Here is a 17,968-nt window from a genome sequence, read left to right as displayed (position 1 = left end):
ATTTTCAGCATATAAACCTGATGGAGAAGGGTCCTACGTCGGTGGCGCGGGGGGGGGGGGGGGGTCACCTGTCACTCAATAGCTAAAGGGGTTTTCTGGCCCAGGAATCGACAACCCCAATGGTAGTAAGCACCGGCCTTGATCCCTGCCCGCTGCAGCCAATCACATGTGCTAGGATGGCATGTCACTGCCACTTGATGCCCAACGGGGACAGGGAATGGTGTGAGAATGGCAGGACGATGGATGCAGGAGTGGAGTTTTTTGTTTAAACTGGCCACAGGTTACCACCATTGGAGCTATTATCTCCTAGGCTGGACGACCCCTTTAAAAATTAAAATAAGTAGCGCTACAAAAAGTGGCAGAGCAGCCAGGCCCTTAAAGGGAACCTGTCACCGGGATTTTGTGTATAGAGCTGAGGACATGGGTTGCTAGATTGCCACCAGCACATCCTCAATACCCAGTCCCCATAGCTCTGTGCGCTTTTATTGTGGGGAAAAAAACAAAAACGATTTGATACATATGCAAATTAACCTGAGATGAGTCCTGTCCCTGACTCATCTCACGTACAGGACACATCTTAGGTTAATTTGCATATGTATTAAATCGTTTTTTTTCCCCCACAATAAAAGCACACAGAGCTATGGGCACTGGGTATTGAGGATGTGCTAGCTGCCATCTAACAGCCCATGTCCTCAGCTCTATACCCAAAATCCTGGTGACAGGTTCCCTTTAAAGAGGACTAACAACCTGTCCTGACATGTCTGTTTTAGTGACTACTTACATTCCCCTTGTAATGACAATTCTGGAACATCTATTCTTGCAGTTTGCAATGAACGACCAGTGGAAAACCACTTTAAAACGTGAAACCGAACTCTGGTTCGGTTTAGAGGCACCAGTCAGATAAGAACCAGTGTTTGGTTCCAAGTTTTAAAGTGGTTTTCCACTTTAAAAATCAATTACCAAAGTTATTAAACTAAGGCCTCATGCACACGACCGTTGTTGTGTTCCGTTCCGCAAAATGGGGTTCCGTTCTTCCGTGATCCGTTTTTGTTTCCGTGTGTCTTCCTTTATTTTTGGAGGACCACCAGACATAAAGGAATGTAAAAAAGACAGGTTTGCCATGCAAATGATAGGAAGAAAACGGACGCGGATGACAATCTTGTGTGCCTCCGCGTTTTTTAGCGGTCCCATTGACTTAAATGGTTTTCCATGAAAATAATAGGACAAGTTATATTTTTTTTGACGGACTGAAACCACGGACGCGGGTGGCAAACGGTGCATTAGCCGAGTTTTCAGTGGACCCATTGAAAATCAAGACTCATGCGTATTTCTATGCATGAGACCTTTATGCTCCGAAACACTGTATGAGTGCAGCCTGTGGGGCCTTTCCAGTCCATGCTGCTTGCACCATTAATTCCTGCGCTGGCGGTAAGAACTGAACAGGCCTCAGGTTGTGCTCATACAGCGCTCTGGATCACTGTGGGAGCCCATCACTGACTGGAGCTGGGCTCCCGCTGTAATGGCTGGCGTTGGAGACTACTCCAATGACGGCTGCTTAACTCCATAGATACCGCAGTCAATAGTGATAGCGGCATCTAGGCAGTTAGAGGAAGGGAGCGCCGTGTCACCAGCGTCACCCTGCGAACACAATCATGGGGTGCCGATGTGGTCGCATGGCAGCAGGGGTGCAACATGACTGCATGTCTATAAGGATGTGTCACAGTATAATAGACTGCATATCAGAAGGAGAATGATCAGCTATAATGCATTGGAATAGTAGTGCAACCTCTGCGTACAGGCTATACGCTTATGTCTCGTGCTCCAGGAATGGAGAGGTGGGCACACAACTATTAAGTGATGGCTGCAGGCGACAAGACTGTGGACTGCAGCTATGGCTTGATAATTAAAATCAGTCAATAGTGCTACAGACAAGAAGTTACCCTAATGGTGCATACTGCTGATGGGAATACCCGTTTAAAGGGTTTTTTCCTGGATTACTATAGTTTATAACAGATATACTCGTGTGGTTGCTTACCTCATGCACATCTTCCCCCATGCTTTTGTTTTTTCAATTTGAACTCTGACCCGTTTTCACTCTGGTTTGCTAACACCAAGTATGCATCCAACCAAACCCATGATGCACTTCTCTTTTCTCTGCCACAGCGCCAACATCATAACCACACCCAACTAAGTTATAGCCCCTCCCACCCTGCTAGTCACATAGACACTCCCCTATTACTGCCACTTTGACATAGCTATGGACATATCACAGGAAATAATGTGACCACAATCCAAACTGGAACACAGCAATAATAAAAGTGAAAGAAATACCATAATTTTTGCTTTATAAGATGCACCTCCCCCCAACATGGGGAGAAAAAAATAATAATAATAAATTAGCGTATCTGGTGGCATATTGCTGGCTGACATCCAGTCAGTCGCCCGGCCGCTGCTGTAAGTAGGGTTGCACTGGGTATCTGTTGCACCTGAGGGGTTAACTACCGCTGATCGCAGCTCCCTGTCATAGAGGTCAGGTGCCAGCTATGCGATTCTGCCGTCGGCACCCGCCTCCTGTATTTGTATTAATGGGTTAGTTATCATTGGTGGCACAGTGCGCCCCACCCCCCCTTAATTAAATCATTGGTGGCAGTGGCCACAGGGTCCCCCCCTCCTCATTGATGGTGCAGTGGCAGTTACGATCGGAGCCCCAGCAGTGAAATCGTGGGGCTCCGATCGGTTTCCATGGCAGCCAGGAAACCCTAGCTCTATTAGGGTGAATAGGACAAGGGCTATAACCTCTAAGGGAGGAAATTATTATTAAATAAAAAGTAAAAAAATAAAATAAATATTAAAAGGGGTATTCCCATTACAGACAATGGGGGCATATCGCTAGGATATGCCCCCATTGTCTGATAGGTGTGGGTCCCACACCTACAATGAGAACGGAGCAGGGAAATGAACGGAGGACGCACTGCACATGCGCAGCTGCCCTCTATTCATTTCTATGGGGCCGCCGAAAATAGCCGAGCGCTGGCGCAGCTATTTCCGTCTGCCCCATAGAAATGAATGGGAGTTGAGGCTGCGATTGCGCGGTGCGCTCCCATTCACTTCTATGGGAGCAGCGCTTGGTGGTGGACAGACCCCGGGAAATCTGGGGTCCTCCAGCAACAGCTCTCCCTGCTCCGTTCTCGTAGGTGCGGGTCCCAGAGGTGGGACTCGCACCTATCAGACACTGGGGGCATATCCTAGCGATATGCCCCATTGTCTGTGATGGGAATACCCCTTTTAAGTATAAATCACCCGCTTTCCCAATTTTACATATAAAATATATAAACAATAAATAAATAAACATATTACATATCGTCACGTCCAAAATGTCTAAACTATTAAGAGATAAAATCTCTCCTATGCGGTAAATGCTGTACCAGAAAAAAAATGCGCGATTTGCCGGGGTTTTTTTTGTCACCTTGTCCCCCCCCCCCCAAAATAGGATAGGACTGTTAGATTATAGGCCGGACGTTCCAAAAAATGCGGAATGCACACGGCTTTTTTAGCGTTTTATTTTTTTTGCGCGATATCGAGTATCGCAATACTTTTTTATGGTATCGAAACCGAATCAAAATTTGGGCATTGTAACAACTCTGAGCTGTAAGATAAGAGGAAAAAGGAGTTACTGGCCCTCCGGTCCCCCTGAGTCAGCACTGCTATCCCCTGGGACTCCTGACTGTCTACACTTGAGGTTCCTAGGTAAGTGACAGCCACGAAATGAAGGGGAGCTCAGGAGCCGACCTGGACATTAAATATGCATGAAATATGACTAACTCCTCTCATTCATAGGCATACACCAATGTACTGTACATGGGTGTATTCTTAAGGATGAGGGGGGTTATAGTCACATTTAATATAAACACTGTACAGAGATTGTACTGTAATTGGCCTAAGTGTTTATATTAAATGTGACTATAACCCCCCTCATCCATGGGAATACACCCATGTACTGCACAGATTTTAGCACACCTTTTGGTTCAAATTATTTTTTTTATTATTATTTTCCTCTTCCAGAGCCTAGGTGCATCTTATCACGGAGGCAGCTGTATTTTTGTATTCTACCGTATTTTTCGCTTTATAAGACGCACCGTCTTATAAAGCGAAAAATACGGTAGAATACAAAAATACAGCTGCCTCCGTTAATGATTATTTTAAGGATGTTGATGCAAACCAGAAAAACCTCAAACTTTTTTTGGGCAAAGGGCTAGATAAAAAAAAAAAAAATAAATAAATAAATAAATAAAGAATCGATACTTAGTCACCCGAATGATTCCCCTTGCTTCTGCTCTGAAGCTTACTGGGTCAACACTGGTCTCTACATCCACATCTCAACACACGGTGACCTGCCTCAGACTGTTCCCACCACTGGCCAACCCTTTGATAACCCATCTGGTCTCTCAAAATGGATTTTGGGAGTGAACTGAGCACATGAATCAACAGTGCAAAGGAAGGAAGGGGGTTGCACATACGTGGAGAAAGGCATTTTTTCCCCCCAACAAGATACATTACAATAAGTTTCACATCCTAAGAGACCTGCTGACTGCAACAGTCCATGCTCGCATCAGGTGACCATAGCCGATCATCACTGTGCATTACCTGCAGTGGTCACCGACACATCTTCCAGGCCATGCCCGCCACAGTTTCTGAAGAGCTTTTTGCATTTGCGGTCTGGAGGGAGGCTCTTTTACCACAATCTTGTGAATTTCAATGGACTCTTATCAGACGCAGTCATGTTGAGGACATGCACACAGCAAGGTAATGTTTGGATTTCCGGTACCAGCTGCAGCACAAGAAGGTGCACACCCTGCATGAGAACGTAGGGCGAGTTCTGCAATCTGAACTTTAAACCGCTCGACTTTAGGAAAACACCGACAACTTACACAACCCAACTAATTCAGCAGAAGCAGACGCTTACTTAATCTGCAATCCAGCTCTAAAAACGAGAGATCTACACGAAGTTCAGGATGTTCCAAAGCAAATTAACTGAAGACGTGACACAACTTACGTGCATTCATTACAACCGCAGCGCCTCTGAAAACCAAACTTCCTTCCCAGATGTTCAATCTTAAAAGGGGTTACCTGTCATTTTGTATTTTTTAATTAACATGACCCCCTTATATTGACAGTGTCCTTACTGGGCCGGCACTGCGCTCTCCGGTGTAATTAGTCTCCCAGCACCATCTAGGGCTCATGATTCAGGCCTGGCTATAACCAACAATGTATGCGGGTTGCGCCTGCACATGACTGCTGCAGCCAAACACTGGCCTCAGCTGTGACATGCCATTCATGCACATGTGACTGATGAGGACAATAACCACCTTTAACAGTCACAGGACAGATGAACGTGAGGTCATCAGTACAGATCTAGCAGGGATCACAGCCACATCATGGAGGCAGAGAGACAGGTGACGTAGGCAATGATGTCGCCGACTACACCACATGACCACTGAGGCCATTGAATGGCTGCAGCATTCATGTGGGGTAATCAAGGACGTCACTGCAGCAGCACCTTAACCACAGGCTACCGGGGAACACCTCAGCAGCAGCGCTGGAACGTCAGAGGATCAGACAGGTGAGCAAGGATTCCTTTGGTATTTTATAGAAATACAAATTGCTTCTTGGCTTAATGATATTATTCATTTTGGACTAGGGGTCGAGACTTAAAGGGGTTGTCCGGGTTCAGAGCTGAACCCGGACATACCCCTATTTTCACCCCGGCAGCCCCCCTGAGCCTAGCATCGGAGCATCTCATGCTCCAATGCGCTCCCGTGCCCTGCGCTAGATCGCGCAGGGCACAGGCTCTTGTGTTTTCAATAACACACTGCCGGGCGGTAACTTCCGCCCAGCGGTGTGTTCGGTGACGTCACCGGCTCTGAGGGGCGGGCTTTAGCTCTGCCCTAGCCGTTTTACTGGCTAGGGCAGAGCCAAATCCCGCCCATCAGTGCCGGTGACGTCACCGGGGTTCCTGTCAGCCCCATAGAGAGCCCCGGTACGTCACCGGAACTCAGAAAAATGCCTTTGCCCTGTGCAATTTAGCGCAGGGCAAAGGAGAGCATCGGAGCATGAACTGCTCCGATGCTCATGTCAGGGGGGCTGCCGGGGTGAAAATGGAGGTATGTCCAGGTTCAGCTCTGAACCTGGACAACCCCTTTAACACAATGTATGCTGATTCACCAGCTTTCCTCCCAACTCCCCATATTCATGTACATTCGGTGGAGCATGACATTGCTCCTTAAAGAGACATTTCATGGGATTTTATTTTTATTTTTTAAACTAAAACAACTCACTTCACTCACATCATGGTCAGCTTAATAGGGTTTTATCATCTCAGACAATGGTGGCACATCATTAAGATATGCCATCAAAGTCAGACAGGTGCGGGTCCTACCTCTGGGACCCGCAACTATCTCTAGAACTGGACCCGAAAAGTGAAGGAGAGCCATAGACATGAAGGGAGGGTGGTCGGGATTGTGTGGCTGTCCTCCATGCACTTCAAAGGCAGGTGAGAACCGCACCTATCTGACATTGGTGGCATATCCTAGCAATATGCCACCAATGTCTAAAGGCGAGACAACTCCTTTAAGGTGAAATTCCAGGATCCTTAAAGAGGTTCTACGGAAATTATTTAAAATGGCTGCCAGGAACCAGTTACCACCACTTGAAAAGCAGCCTGGGAAGGAGAGGCGAGGGTGCGGGGCCTTACCACATACTACGCTCTGGCCCTTGCTATACTACATACATACTGGTGAGTTTTCCTGTTAGGCTGCCCCGCCATGATGGCATACTGCAGGTAGGATCACATCACTACCATCTACTGTAAAGCAGTGAGGTGTAGTGAGGGCCCTCACCCGCAAGAGAGATCTGCAAAAAGAAGGCAGCCAGTAATGCTCACATTCTAGGACAGTGAGCATGATGGAGACCATTTTGAATCGTTTCCAGAGAACCCCACTAAATGGGTTTCTCCAGCTTTCTAATACCCTAACGATAGTCAAACAACATCGGTGGAAGTCTGACTCCAACTGAGCGTCCATGCTGGTCAGCTGCGGCGCTCGGGCTTGTGATGTGGCCTCTATTATTTTCAACAGTCTGCTGTTCGTACTGCACAATGCTGCACTTTGAAGCAATTAATAATACTTTACATGCTTCTAAAATGATCCTCATAGAAAATTGGGTGTCAATACCAGGCAATCCCTCTAATGACTGAGATTGAGGAATTTTCTATCATGAAGACCTAAAACATGAAGAACCTCATGAAGCATCTATCTACAGCAACAGGAAATCTCGGATTCTAAGAACAGATGCTAACATTAGGTCACTTTAAATACCAGACTATAGGAATAAAAATCTACTCACAGAGGGATGTGGCTCTGCCGGGTGTCCGCTTGTCTTGGTTCATCCTCCTCCACATCAGAGTCCCCTCCTGAACTACTTTCTGTGGCATCAGAGTCAAATCCTCGCTCACATGCCCTTAGAGTTGCAGATCCAGAGCAGCTCAGCCTCTCTAGTTCACTAGCTGTTCCTTTCAAAAATGCATCCACACTGGCACTTCCCACTTCTCCTCTACGCTGGGCATCAGCTTTACGGGTCACTACAGTCAAACGATTGCGAGAAGTGTCTGGGCCCCGACCAAAGGCTGCCCCCACCAGACCGCCTAGCTGTTGATGGAGATGACGTTCAACCTGTTTTGCTTGGACTAGCTGCAGCCTCTTTTGAATTGACCGTGCCCGCTTTTCCATCTCCCCATGTCGCCGTAACAAGGCTTTCAAGCGTGTATCAGAACTATGCTCAACACGAGACCCTTTCTGTTCATGTACCTCAACAGGAGATCCTGGAGGAACAACTGGGGCTTTGACCCAAGGATCCAATGCAGGAATGGAAAGGCTTGGGGGCTTGTCCACAGCTGGCTTTGCAGGTCTTTTAGCCAGTCCGTTTAAAGGTCCTCCTTGGGCCCCTCTTCCAGAATTGGCAATTCCTCTCAACTCCTCCAGGTTGAGCTCCAAAATGGAGGAACGCCCCCGACACAGTGACTGAGACAAGATAGACCGTGGAGCGAAAACCCCAGCTAATTTTCCAGGTGTTCCACTATAATTTGTTACCAGGTCTGGCGGGGCCGGTGGGGATAGACAGCCGCCGTTGGTCTCACCAAGGGGGAGGGAGGAAGATGGGGGCGCCAGCTTGAAGTGCAGGTTGTGGGCGTCAGGGGCAGGGTCAGTGAGAGCAGGTGCCATCGCAGCCATTCAGCACAAGGAATAGGGCAGGGGAGGGGGATATTTCCCCAGTGGGGGAGCCGACGTTGGCCACACTGCCTCCAGGCAACTCCAATGAGGCGTACCTAGAGGAAAAGATTAAAAACAAACAATTAACGTCATGATGCAATAAAAAACTAAAATATATATATAACAATGCATTAAATGCAAACATGGGAGGCCTGGGAGGAGATAAAATTGACTAATGGCACCCAAGGTACTCCCTTTGACACCCCCATTTTATCTATTTCTAGGCTTCCACACTGTTCAGTGGGAGGGCCCAACAGCAAATGGTTAGAAACAAGAATTATACAATCTAAAAACAACATTAGAGACAAATATAATTTTTTTTTTTTATAAAGCCTCTGTGCTGAGCCATCACAGAGATACAAACTGTTAGACAAAATATATTCTAAATATGAGAGTGAATCTGGATCGCACATCCTCATAATACGTTTCGATCTAATAGCTGCATTAGGTTACATTTTGATCAAAAAGCATAGTCCCACTCACCACGACAAGGTTGTCTCCTCGAGTGGGAACCTACTGCTCTGCATCGCTGCGCCAAATGTAGAGTAGGTTCCCACTCGAGAAGGCAACCTTGTCGTGGTGAGTGGGACTATGCTTTTTGATCAAAATGTAAACTATTGCCTCATGTACAGCATTTTACATAGAGGGCGGTATACCACTAACTGTGCTGAGAAGCGATGTTAATTATGCTGAGAAGCAACTATTAGATCAAAGCATAGTATGAGAACATGCAATCCAAATTCACTCTTAGGCCCCTTTCACACGAGCGAGTTTTCCGTGCGATTGCATCTGCACTGAATCCTGGCCCATTCATTTCAATGGGTCTGTGTACATGAGCGTTGTTTTTCACGCATCACTTCTGCGCTGCGCGAGAATCACAGCACGTTCTGTATTCTGCAATGTGTTTTTCACTGATGGGTGCTAGGAGATATTGTTTATAAACCTTCAGTTTATCATGCACGTGAAAAACGTATTTCACCCACGCGGAAAAAAACTGAACACAATCGTGGACAAAACTGACTGAACTTGCTTGCAAAATGGTGCGAGTGTCACCGAACGCACCCTGAACGCATCCGGAGCCAATCCGTCACGCTCGTGTGAAAGAGGCCCTAGGCCAGGGCTGCGTGAAAAAAAATAGCAGAATATAGAACATGCTGCGATTTTCACACAACGCACAAGTTATGCGTGAAAAGAAAACCAACGCTCATGTACACAGACCCATTGAAATGAACGGGTCCGGAATCCGTGCGGGCGCATCACACATTGCACCCGCGCGGAATACTCACTCGTGTGAAAGGGGCCTGTTAGACAAAACAGTACTGCATTTGTCAGATTGTTAGGTCAGCAACAGCATACCCACATCTGGCCTTTCAGTGTCAACCAGATAGTCATCAAAGACTTAAAGGGGTTGTCTTAGAAATAAACCCTTTCCAGAATACAGCCCCTGCCAGGTGGAAGCTGTGGTCTGCCAAGCATTCACCCTGCCATGGCAAGGTGGCACTACAGATGAATGTCCGTCCTTGTAACACATGCTCAAGTCCACATCAACGGAAGCAGCTCTCGGGTACCCCATCACCCCATATTGCCTAACAGGGCATGAAACAACCACTTTACTTTCTTATTAAGTACCACCCACCCTTGAACAACATCACACAAAACTTTTAAAATTACCTAATGTGGTCAAAACACAGTAATCGTGAATGTACAATCTAGACCAGGCATGCTCAACCTGTGGCCCTCTAGCTGTTGTGAAACTACAACTCCCACAATGCCCTGCTGATAGCTGTAGGCTGTTCGGGTATGCTGGGAGTTGTAGTTTTGCAACAGCTGGAGGGCCGCAGGTTGAGCATGCCTGATCTAGACCATCATAATTGAACCAAGCTGTCTCATCTAAGAAATCACGACTAATTTTTCTGACTTGCCCTCCGAATTCCACCTCGCTTTTTTTTTTTAATCATCTTTACTTCCACATTCCATCTTAAATGCTACCATAAAACCACAAATTCTCTGCTTTTTTATCCTATATATCAAGGCCGAACAACACTCCAAAGGTTTGCTATGGGCACCTAAGGTTTTGGTTATTTTCTATGGAGGCCTTGAAAGGCTCCAGACCAGACTACACCCAACATTGTGCCATCAGCTGCCTTATCTTGAATTGCTACCCTCAAGGCTAGTTTCAGAAAAACTTGTTCACTGCGGACATCAGCTGTAATGTTTGGTACTCACATAATGTGTCAGTACAAACCATTACAGATAATGTCAGGAAGGGACACACAGCAATGGACACACAGGTTTGGAGAAAGGAGCAGAGTCCAGTAGGGAACTCATGCTCCAACCTGGAGCGTTTCATGCAGTGAACACTCTTGCCCAAGACTGGGCTAACTGGGCCCTGATTTCCGTCTCCAACTTACGACACTTCTACATTCTAAAACGAGAAACGGTGGTTCAATGATGAAGTGCCAGATCAGTCAAATTCTGGATACCACTGGTGCCTGATGGACCACACTGACTTACTGTCAGGAGTCGGACCAAAGAAGATCTGCAGATCTTAGGGCATAAAGGCCACCTCAGAAGACCACATACAAAAGGGTCATCCAGGGCTGGTTTTACATAAAGAAACTTCATCAACAAACCTTTCTATACAGATTCTATTCTACAAAATAAACCAAAATGTTCTCTACACACAACGAAATAATTACACAAGCATACCCTGTCTAGGGTGCGACTTTCTGCAAAGCCAAGAACAACAAAAATGGTGGTTTACCATCACACCCATAATACCACTGTGATAAGGGTTTTCTGAGACCTTTATACTGATGACCTAACCACTGGATAAGTCATCAGTATCTGACCAGTGGGGGTCCGACAACTTGGACCCATGCTGATCAGCTGTTTGAGAAGGCACCAGCGCTGCAGCCTTCTCCTAGCTCACCAAGCACAGTGCCGTACATTGTATAGCAAAGGGGCTGAGCTGTGCCTATGCCATACGACTGATGAACGTGACATGGCCTAGGCTAAGCTGCAGGAAGGCCGCAAGTGCCTTCTCAAACAGCTGATCATCAGAGGTCCAGGGTGTCAGACCCCCACCAATCAGATGCTGATGACCCATCCAGAGAATAGGTCACCAGTATAAGTCTCGAAAAAAACCTTTAGAGACTAAAGGGGGCTGTCCAAGACTATAAAAATATGTCTGCTTTCTTTCAAAAACAGCAGCATGAGTCAGTTGGACTGCATTAAGGTGAATGAGACCAAGATGAAATACCACACACAACCTGTGGACAGACGTGGTGCTGTTTTATGAAGACAGACATGCCATACGAGACGGCTACAAGAAATACCAACATGATCATCAGCGCTCTAGGGCAGAATAATACATTCCTAGCACTGCAGGAACCGAGGCAGAAACAAAGGCGAGCCAAGAGGACTCCAAAGCTTGCAATCTAGGCAAGACGTGTGCGGAGGGGTCCACAAAGACATGGAGATACAACGTTAGAAGAAAAGTCAGTGTATACTGCAACACACGGAAAATGCCAGGGATCATAGACCGCCAAAGGTTCCATAAAGGTTATGGAGACATGGACCTTCCAGGTGGAGACTATAATGGAGTGGGCACACTTTAATTAGAGGGCGCCTAGAAAAAGCTAGGTAAATGGAAACACGAATACAAGTCAACCACCCGGGCAACGAGCATGGTGGAAGTGAGGGCAGGAGAGGAGCTGGAAGTGGCAGAGAAGGAGACAGTCGCAGAGGGTCAAAAAAGGTGGGACATTCACCCGGAGAATGAGGAGACTAGAAAATGAAAGAAGAGAGGGCAAGGATGGATCAATGCAGAACACAAAGGACCCAAAAGGAGAAAGAGGTGGGTGGGAAGCTGCAGCGAGTGATCTGCGGATGAGATAGCAACACAAGGAAAGTGCGTTCTCTGGAAGCAAGGAGGGCTCCCAACTAGGACCGGTTACAGAAAATCAAAGGGGGGGGGGCTTCTCGGGGGGTCCGGCAGGAAGGAAGCAGGCGAGAAATAAAAGTGGGGGGCATGGCAGAGCAGCATGCAGATTATAAAAAGGAGCGCGGGCAAGGCTGCCAAGGACTGCAAAGCCTTATTAATCAGCAAGATGGAGCAAGCAGGGGGGACAGTGGCCTCACTGGGCAGGCGACAATGCTAACCACACTTCCATCTGTCACATGACAGCCCCAGAAATCCAGCTGTGATCTATACCTCCAGGACTTACTCCTGGACTAACAAAACAGGCATCAGCCCTCCTCCCCCGCCAGCCAGGGCGGCGGCACGCCAAGGGTTACAGGGCCCGGGCCCCTTTAAGAGCTATTTAAATAAGGGCATTTAAAGTCGGAGCGGGACAGGAAGGGGTTAAAGGCGGGGAGAGGAGAATGAAAAGGAGACTTACACAGGATGCAGCTCGCAGAGGAAAGTGTGAGGGTCCAGCCAGGGGGCCCTCGCTTCAGGGGCCCCTCCTGCACTCGGAGGCTTCACTACCCAACAAAATTCTTCTGTCTCGTCGTCCCCCCCCCCACAGGGGGGCAATAGGGAAGGTCGGGGGGTAATAAAAAAAAATGTAACGTGCTTCTAGTCAAGAGTTCCCAGAACAGAATGCACCGAGCCCCAAGAGGAAGAAAACGGCCCCAGAGGCTCCCCGAGCGGCACAGCGGGGCACGGGGCTGCTGCAGTGACCCCCCCGATCTATCGCCGGATCCTGGGGAGGAGAGGGGCAAAATGGCGCCGTCACAGAGACGGACGGAGAGGAAGACTGCGAGGGAGGGGGAGGTGGAGACTCTAATAGATCGGGGGGAGGAAGTGTGGAGAGGAGGGGACTGACACTAAAGGCGGCTGCTCCCAGGCTCCCCCGTGTGGACAACCGAGGGACGACAGCGCAGCACATAGAATGAGCCCAGAGTGCGAATCAGAAGTCTATTGCACAATGAGGACATGGAGTAATACAATTGCCGCAGTTCTCTCCCTGCTGATATCCAGAGCCGTGTTTATCAGGGCCCACTGCCATTTTTACTGCCAAGCCTCCATTGTGTTAGTAAAAGAAGGGGCTGGGTACTCACTCTCCTCAGCCATGACCACTTTCCAGGAGAAACCATTCACACAAGCTAAAATTGCCCAGAAACTTTGCCTCATTTGGCGCTGACAGCTTGTAAGCTACCAACAAGGCGTAAGTTAACTTTGTGACGACCATATAGAGATAAACGGGGGTAGCTAGATACCAAAACGCAGGGGCAGTCACGCACCCAGGCCCTGGAGCCTCAGGGGGCCCAAATGCCACATGGTGTGTGGGAACCCTGATTGCAGACTTTGCATTGGGGGGTCTAGAAGCTTCAATAAAGGCCTCCGCCAAAAGGACTACCTCAGGACAGAAAGGACGCCTTCACACGCTGCCGATTTCCGTGACTGAAAACCAGTTCCATTCTTTTGAACAGGGCGGCAAGCACATGGATTTCTGCAAGCCTCGTTCAGGTGAATGGAAGCGATTTCCAGTCATGGAAATTTCTGCAACAAAATCCGTGGTGTGTGAAGGCGTCCTTACTGTCCTGGCGGAGGCCTCAATTATCAGACTTTCTGGATTATCACACACTGGACTATTTTATTAGACTTTTCTACTGTAGGTCTGATAATCCAGAAACCATCATTGATGTAGAATACATCGATATTAAAGGGGTTGTCCAGGCTACAGATACTGATGACCTGTTTTGGGTCCGACACCCAGCACCCCTCCCCCACAATCAGCTGAAGGGATCGCAAATGTTCGTCCCATTCCAGCGCTTGGGAAAGAAGTCCATGGGTAGCTATACACGGTGCGGATCGCCAGCATTTTTTCTGTGTTGGAAAAAAAAGCAGCGTGACACAGTACCAGCAAAGTGAATGAGATTTGACAAATCTCATGTAGACTTTGCTGTATTCTTCCATGCGGCAGCATGTCAATTATTTGTGTGATTCTGCACCTTGTGTAGAGTGGTTTTTCCGCACAGACTTTAATTGAGGTTTTTAAAGAGAAAATCCGCACAAAAACTGCGGTAAATAGTGCAGATTTATATGTGCGGTTTAGTGGAGATTTTGTGCATACAAATCTGAAACACGTGCGAGCCCAGGCTTAGGCCACTTTAACACACGTCAGAGTTCGGTCAGTGATTTCCATCAGTGACTGAGACAAAACCAGGTGCGGCTCTAAACAGAACAGGTGCAGATCTTTCGCTTATACCTCATATCTGTGTGGGCTGCACTCTTGGTTTTGGCTCACAATCACTGACGTGTGAATAAGAGCTCATGCACACGACCGTTGGTTGTTTTGCAGTCCGCAAAACACGGATAACAGCTGCGTGGATTCCGCATTTTATAAAACAGAACCCAGATTTAACAGTAGCCTTAGGCCTCGTGTACACGACCGTTACTGGCCCGGGAAACAAAAACCCGGGACAGTAACGTCGCCAACCGCGGCTGCCCTGACCCGAGCTGACTGTATCAGTGATTTATGACACGCAATCTCTCTGTGATTGTGCGGCTGTTGCTGTGTACTCACAGGATGATCTGCGATCAGTTATTGACTATCACTATGATGCAGTCAGCTTGGGTCAGGGGAGCCACGGTCGGCCCGGGAGATGCAGCGTCACATAGACCGCGTTTCCCGGGCCACTTACGGGTCGTGTACACGATGCCCAAGGCCTCGTTCACACTTCAGTGAATTTCGGACAGCACAAGCACTCTGACTTTTAGGTCGCTTTCAGACGAGCAAGTGTCACGCTGTGGACTCGCAGATCCCGCGCTGAACCTCCAGCACTGCGGGGGTCACATAGCATTATATTCATTTATGATGCTATGTAACCCTTACAGTTCTGGAATGTATTGGATAACACCAACAGCATTATGTCGGTGTTATCCAGTACATTCCAGACCTCTATAAGGATTACATAGCATCGTAAACGAATATAATGCTATGCTGGAAGTTCAGGGCGGGATCAGCGAGTCCACAGCGTGACACTCGCTCATCTGAAAGTGGCCTTAATGTGTTTATTCGTGCACCAAACACACCCACGGAAGTCTACAGGTCTGTAAAAAACAAACAATGACACAACACAGATGGCATCCATGTTCTGTCAGTGGTTTTTCACGGACCACTGGTAGGAGATGCTCTGGAAATTAAATATTTTAGGTCAGCAGTGTCCGTGGAACACGGATGACACATGGAGCGCAAAAAACCTAGATGAAATACGACAGATTTCCCATGGAAGTCCAACGTGAACGAGGCCTTAGACTCCTATCGCACATCATGAATAATTATTTTACTGCAATTACCAAGTGGAGGAACAGCGAGAACATTTTATGGACGGGGCAAAGTTCAAGCCAAAAGAGGCAGCGCCTGTCTGTACTGAACAACACGCTGTGTGAATGGCGATGTACACAGCAGGAGCCACACGCTCATCACTATGTCTGTGGGCCACATCCTATTATGGTGGGCAAAAAAAAAAAAAAAACTTTCAGGTCAAGATGGAAAAGTTGGTCAACAGTCATGGAAAATGATTATGTATGTACATAATTTCTCCACACCAGGGATGCCCAACCTGCGGCCCTCCAGCTGTTGCTGAACTACAACTCCCAGCATGCTGGACAGCCTACAGCTATCAGCACATGTTGGGAGTTAGGCCCCTGTCACACCAGTGTGATGGATTAGGTCCGGATGCGTTCAGTGAAACTCGCACCATTTTGCAAGCAAGTTCAGTTCGTTTTGTCTGCGATTGCGTTCAGTTATTCAGTTTTTTCCGTGCAAGTGCAATGCGTTTTGATGCATTTTTCACGTGCGTGATAAAAAAACTGAATGTTTACAAACAACATCTCCTAGCAACCATCAGTGAAAAACGCATTGCATCCGCACTGCGTTTTTCACGCAGCCCCATTCACTTCTATGAGGCAAATACGTGAAAAATGCAGAATATAGAACGTCCTGCGATTCTCACGCAACGCAGAAGTGATGCGTGAAAAACAACGCTCATGTACACAGACCCATAGGAATTAATGTGCGGGTGCTATGCGTACACGTCACGCATTGCGCCCGCACGGAAAACTCACTCGTGTGATAGAGGCCTTGCAGTTTTGCAACAACTGGAGGGCCGCAGACTGAGCATCCCTGTCATACACTGTTAAAAAAAATAAAAAATAAAAAAAGCAGACGTGGAGGGAATTTAGAAAAACTAGTGCAACAAAAAAGCAATGGTGTTGCCCATGGCAACCAGATATGGTTGCTATGGGTGCTCCCAGTATGATGGAATCATCTTATCCTAAATTACAGGGATACTTAGTGTACGCATATACACGACCATATCCGGAACTATTCATTTCAATTGATCAAAAAAAAACATGGAAGGTACTCCATATGCCTTCCGTTTCCGTATTTCCATTCAAAGATAGAACACGTCCTATTATTGTCCGCATAACGGACAAGAATAGTACTGTTCTATCAGGTAACTGCTGTTCCATTCTGCAAAAGACGGAATGCACATGGACGTCATCTGCATTTTTTGCAGATCCGTTTTTTGCGGACCGCAAAATACTGAAAAAGCCATACGGTCGTGTGCAAGAGGCCTAAAAGGACAGATACGACTTCCAAAACTGCATCAGGAAACCCGACTGTGTGGACAGACCCTTACAATCTCTAATTATAGAAAACCCAGTTATTTATTTAACCCCTAAAAGGGGTATTCCCAGTTTATGTCATCACTAGGCTATGACATTACTTTATGATTGGTGGGGTCCAACCTCTGAGACCCCTCACCTATCCGGAGAACACTTCACAAGTTTCTCTAGACAGCATGGACCCAAGTCTACTCTGAGTACTGCGGACCCATCTCATGAATGGGTCCGCAATCACGGAGATGCAGAACGGAAGCACAGATCAGAACACCACAGAAGCACTACGGAATGCTTCCGCTGTGTTTCTGTCCGTGCCTCCGCACCGCAAAAAAAATAGAACAAGTTGCGGGCCGCAATACGGCTACGGGCACACAAAGTTTGTGTGCAAGAGGCCTTAGACAGAAGCAGTGCTTTGAAGAAAAAAACTGCAGCCCCTTCCCCGCACACAATTCTCGGGATCATCGGGACGTCCACAACCAGAAAGGCATATCCAATTTTCACAAACTCTCAGATTTGGGGTATATTTAAGTGTACTGGTTGGGTTGCAGTCCTTGATGCGTTTTTACCTGTAAGGGCTCATGCGCACTGCAGCAGGCCGCAAATAGTGGTCCGCAATGCATGGGCATTGGCAATGTGCTCGCCGTTTGCGTAGGAGAACCTGATCACTTTAATGGATTCGCGATCCACAACATTCAGTCTGCACCGCAAACAAATAAAACATATTCTATTTTTTGTGGTGCGGAAGCACGCACCAAAATCCCACGGTAGTGCTCTGTAGTGCTTCCGTGGACTTCTGCTCCGTACATTGCGGACCGATTCAAGTGATCTTTCCATTATACCTGATCTAGGAGTAGGCTTCACTACTGGTTTTGGCTCACAATAACTGATGGAAATAACTGACCAAATAAGGGCTGTTTCACACGAGCGGATGCCGTGCGTGACATCCGCTGCGTGAATGACAGCCAAGCCCCGCTGCGGACAGCAGAAGCACGAAGCAGTAACA

The 17,968-nt window shown here is 47.5% G+C and overlaps 1 protein-coding gene across 1 annotated transcript in view; it reads right to left on the bottom strand.

Moving 5' to 3' along the window:
- LOC122941141 (KAT8 regulatory NSL complex subunit 1-like) overlaps positions 1 to 13,080 on the bottom strand; it is a 63,809-nt gene extending 50,729 nt beyond the window's left edge. Inside the window, 2 exon segments of the mRNA XM_044298167.1 lie at positions 7,402 to 8,380; positions 12,728 to 13,080. Of these exon segments, the coding sequence (XP_044154102.1) occupies positions 7,402 to 8,285 (884 nt within the window). The 5' untranslated portion in view covers positions 8,286 to 8,380; positions 12,728 to 13,080.
- Between the last annotated feature and the right edge of the window lie 4,888 nt (positions 13,081 to 17,968).

Source organism: Bufo gargarizans, chromosome 6, assembly GCF_014858855.1.
Source record: "Bufo gargarizans isolate SCDJY-AF-19 chromosome 6, ASM1485885v1, whole genome shotgun sequence".
NCBI classification, from domain to species: domain Eukaryota; kingdom Metazoa; phylum Chordata; class Amphibia; order Anura; family Bufonidae; genus Bufo; species Bufo gargarizans.
This window is presented reverse-complemented; position numbering and strand designations above follow the sequence as displayed.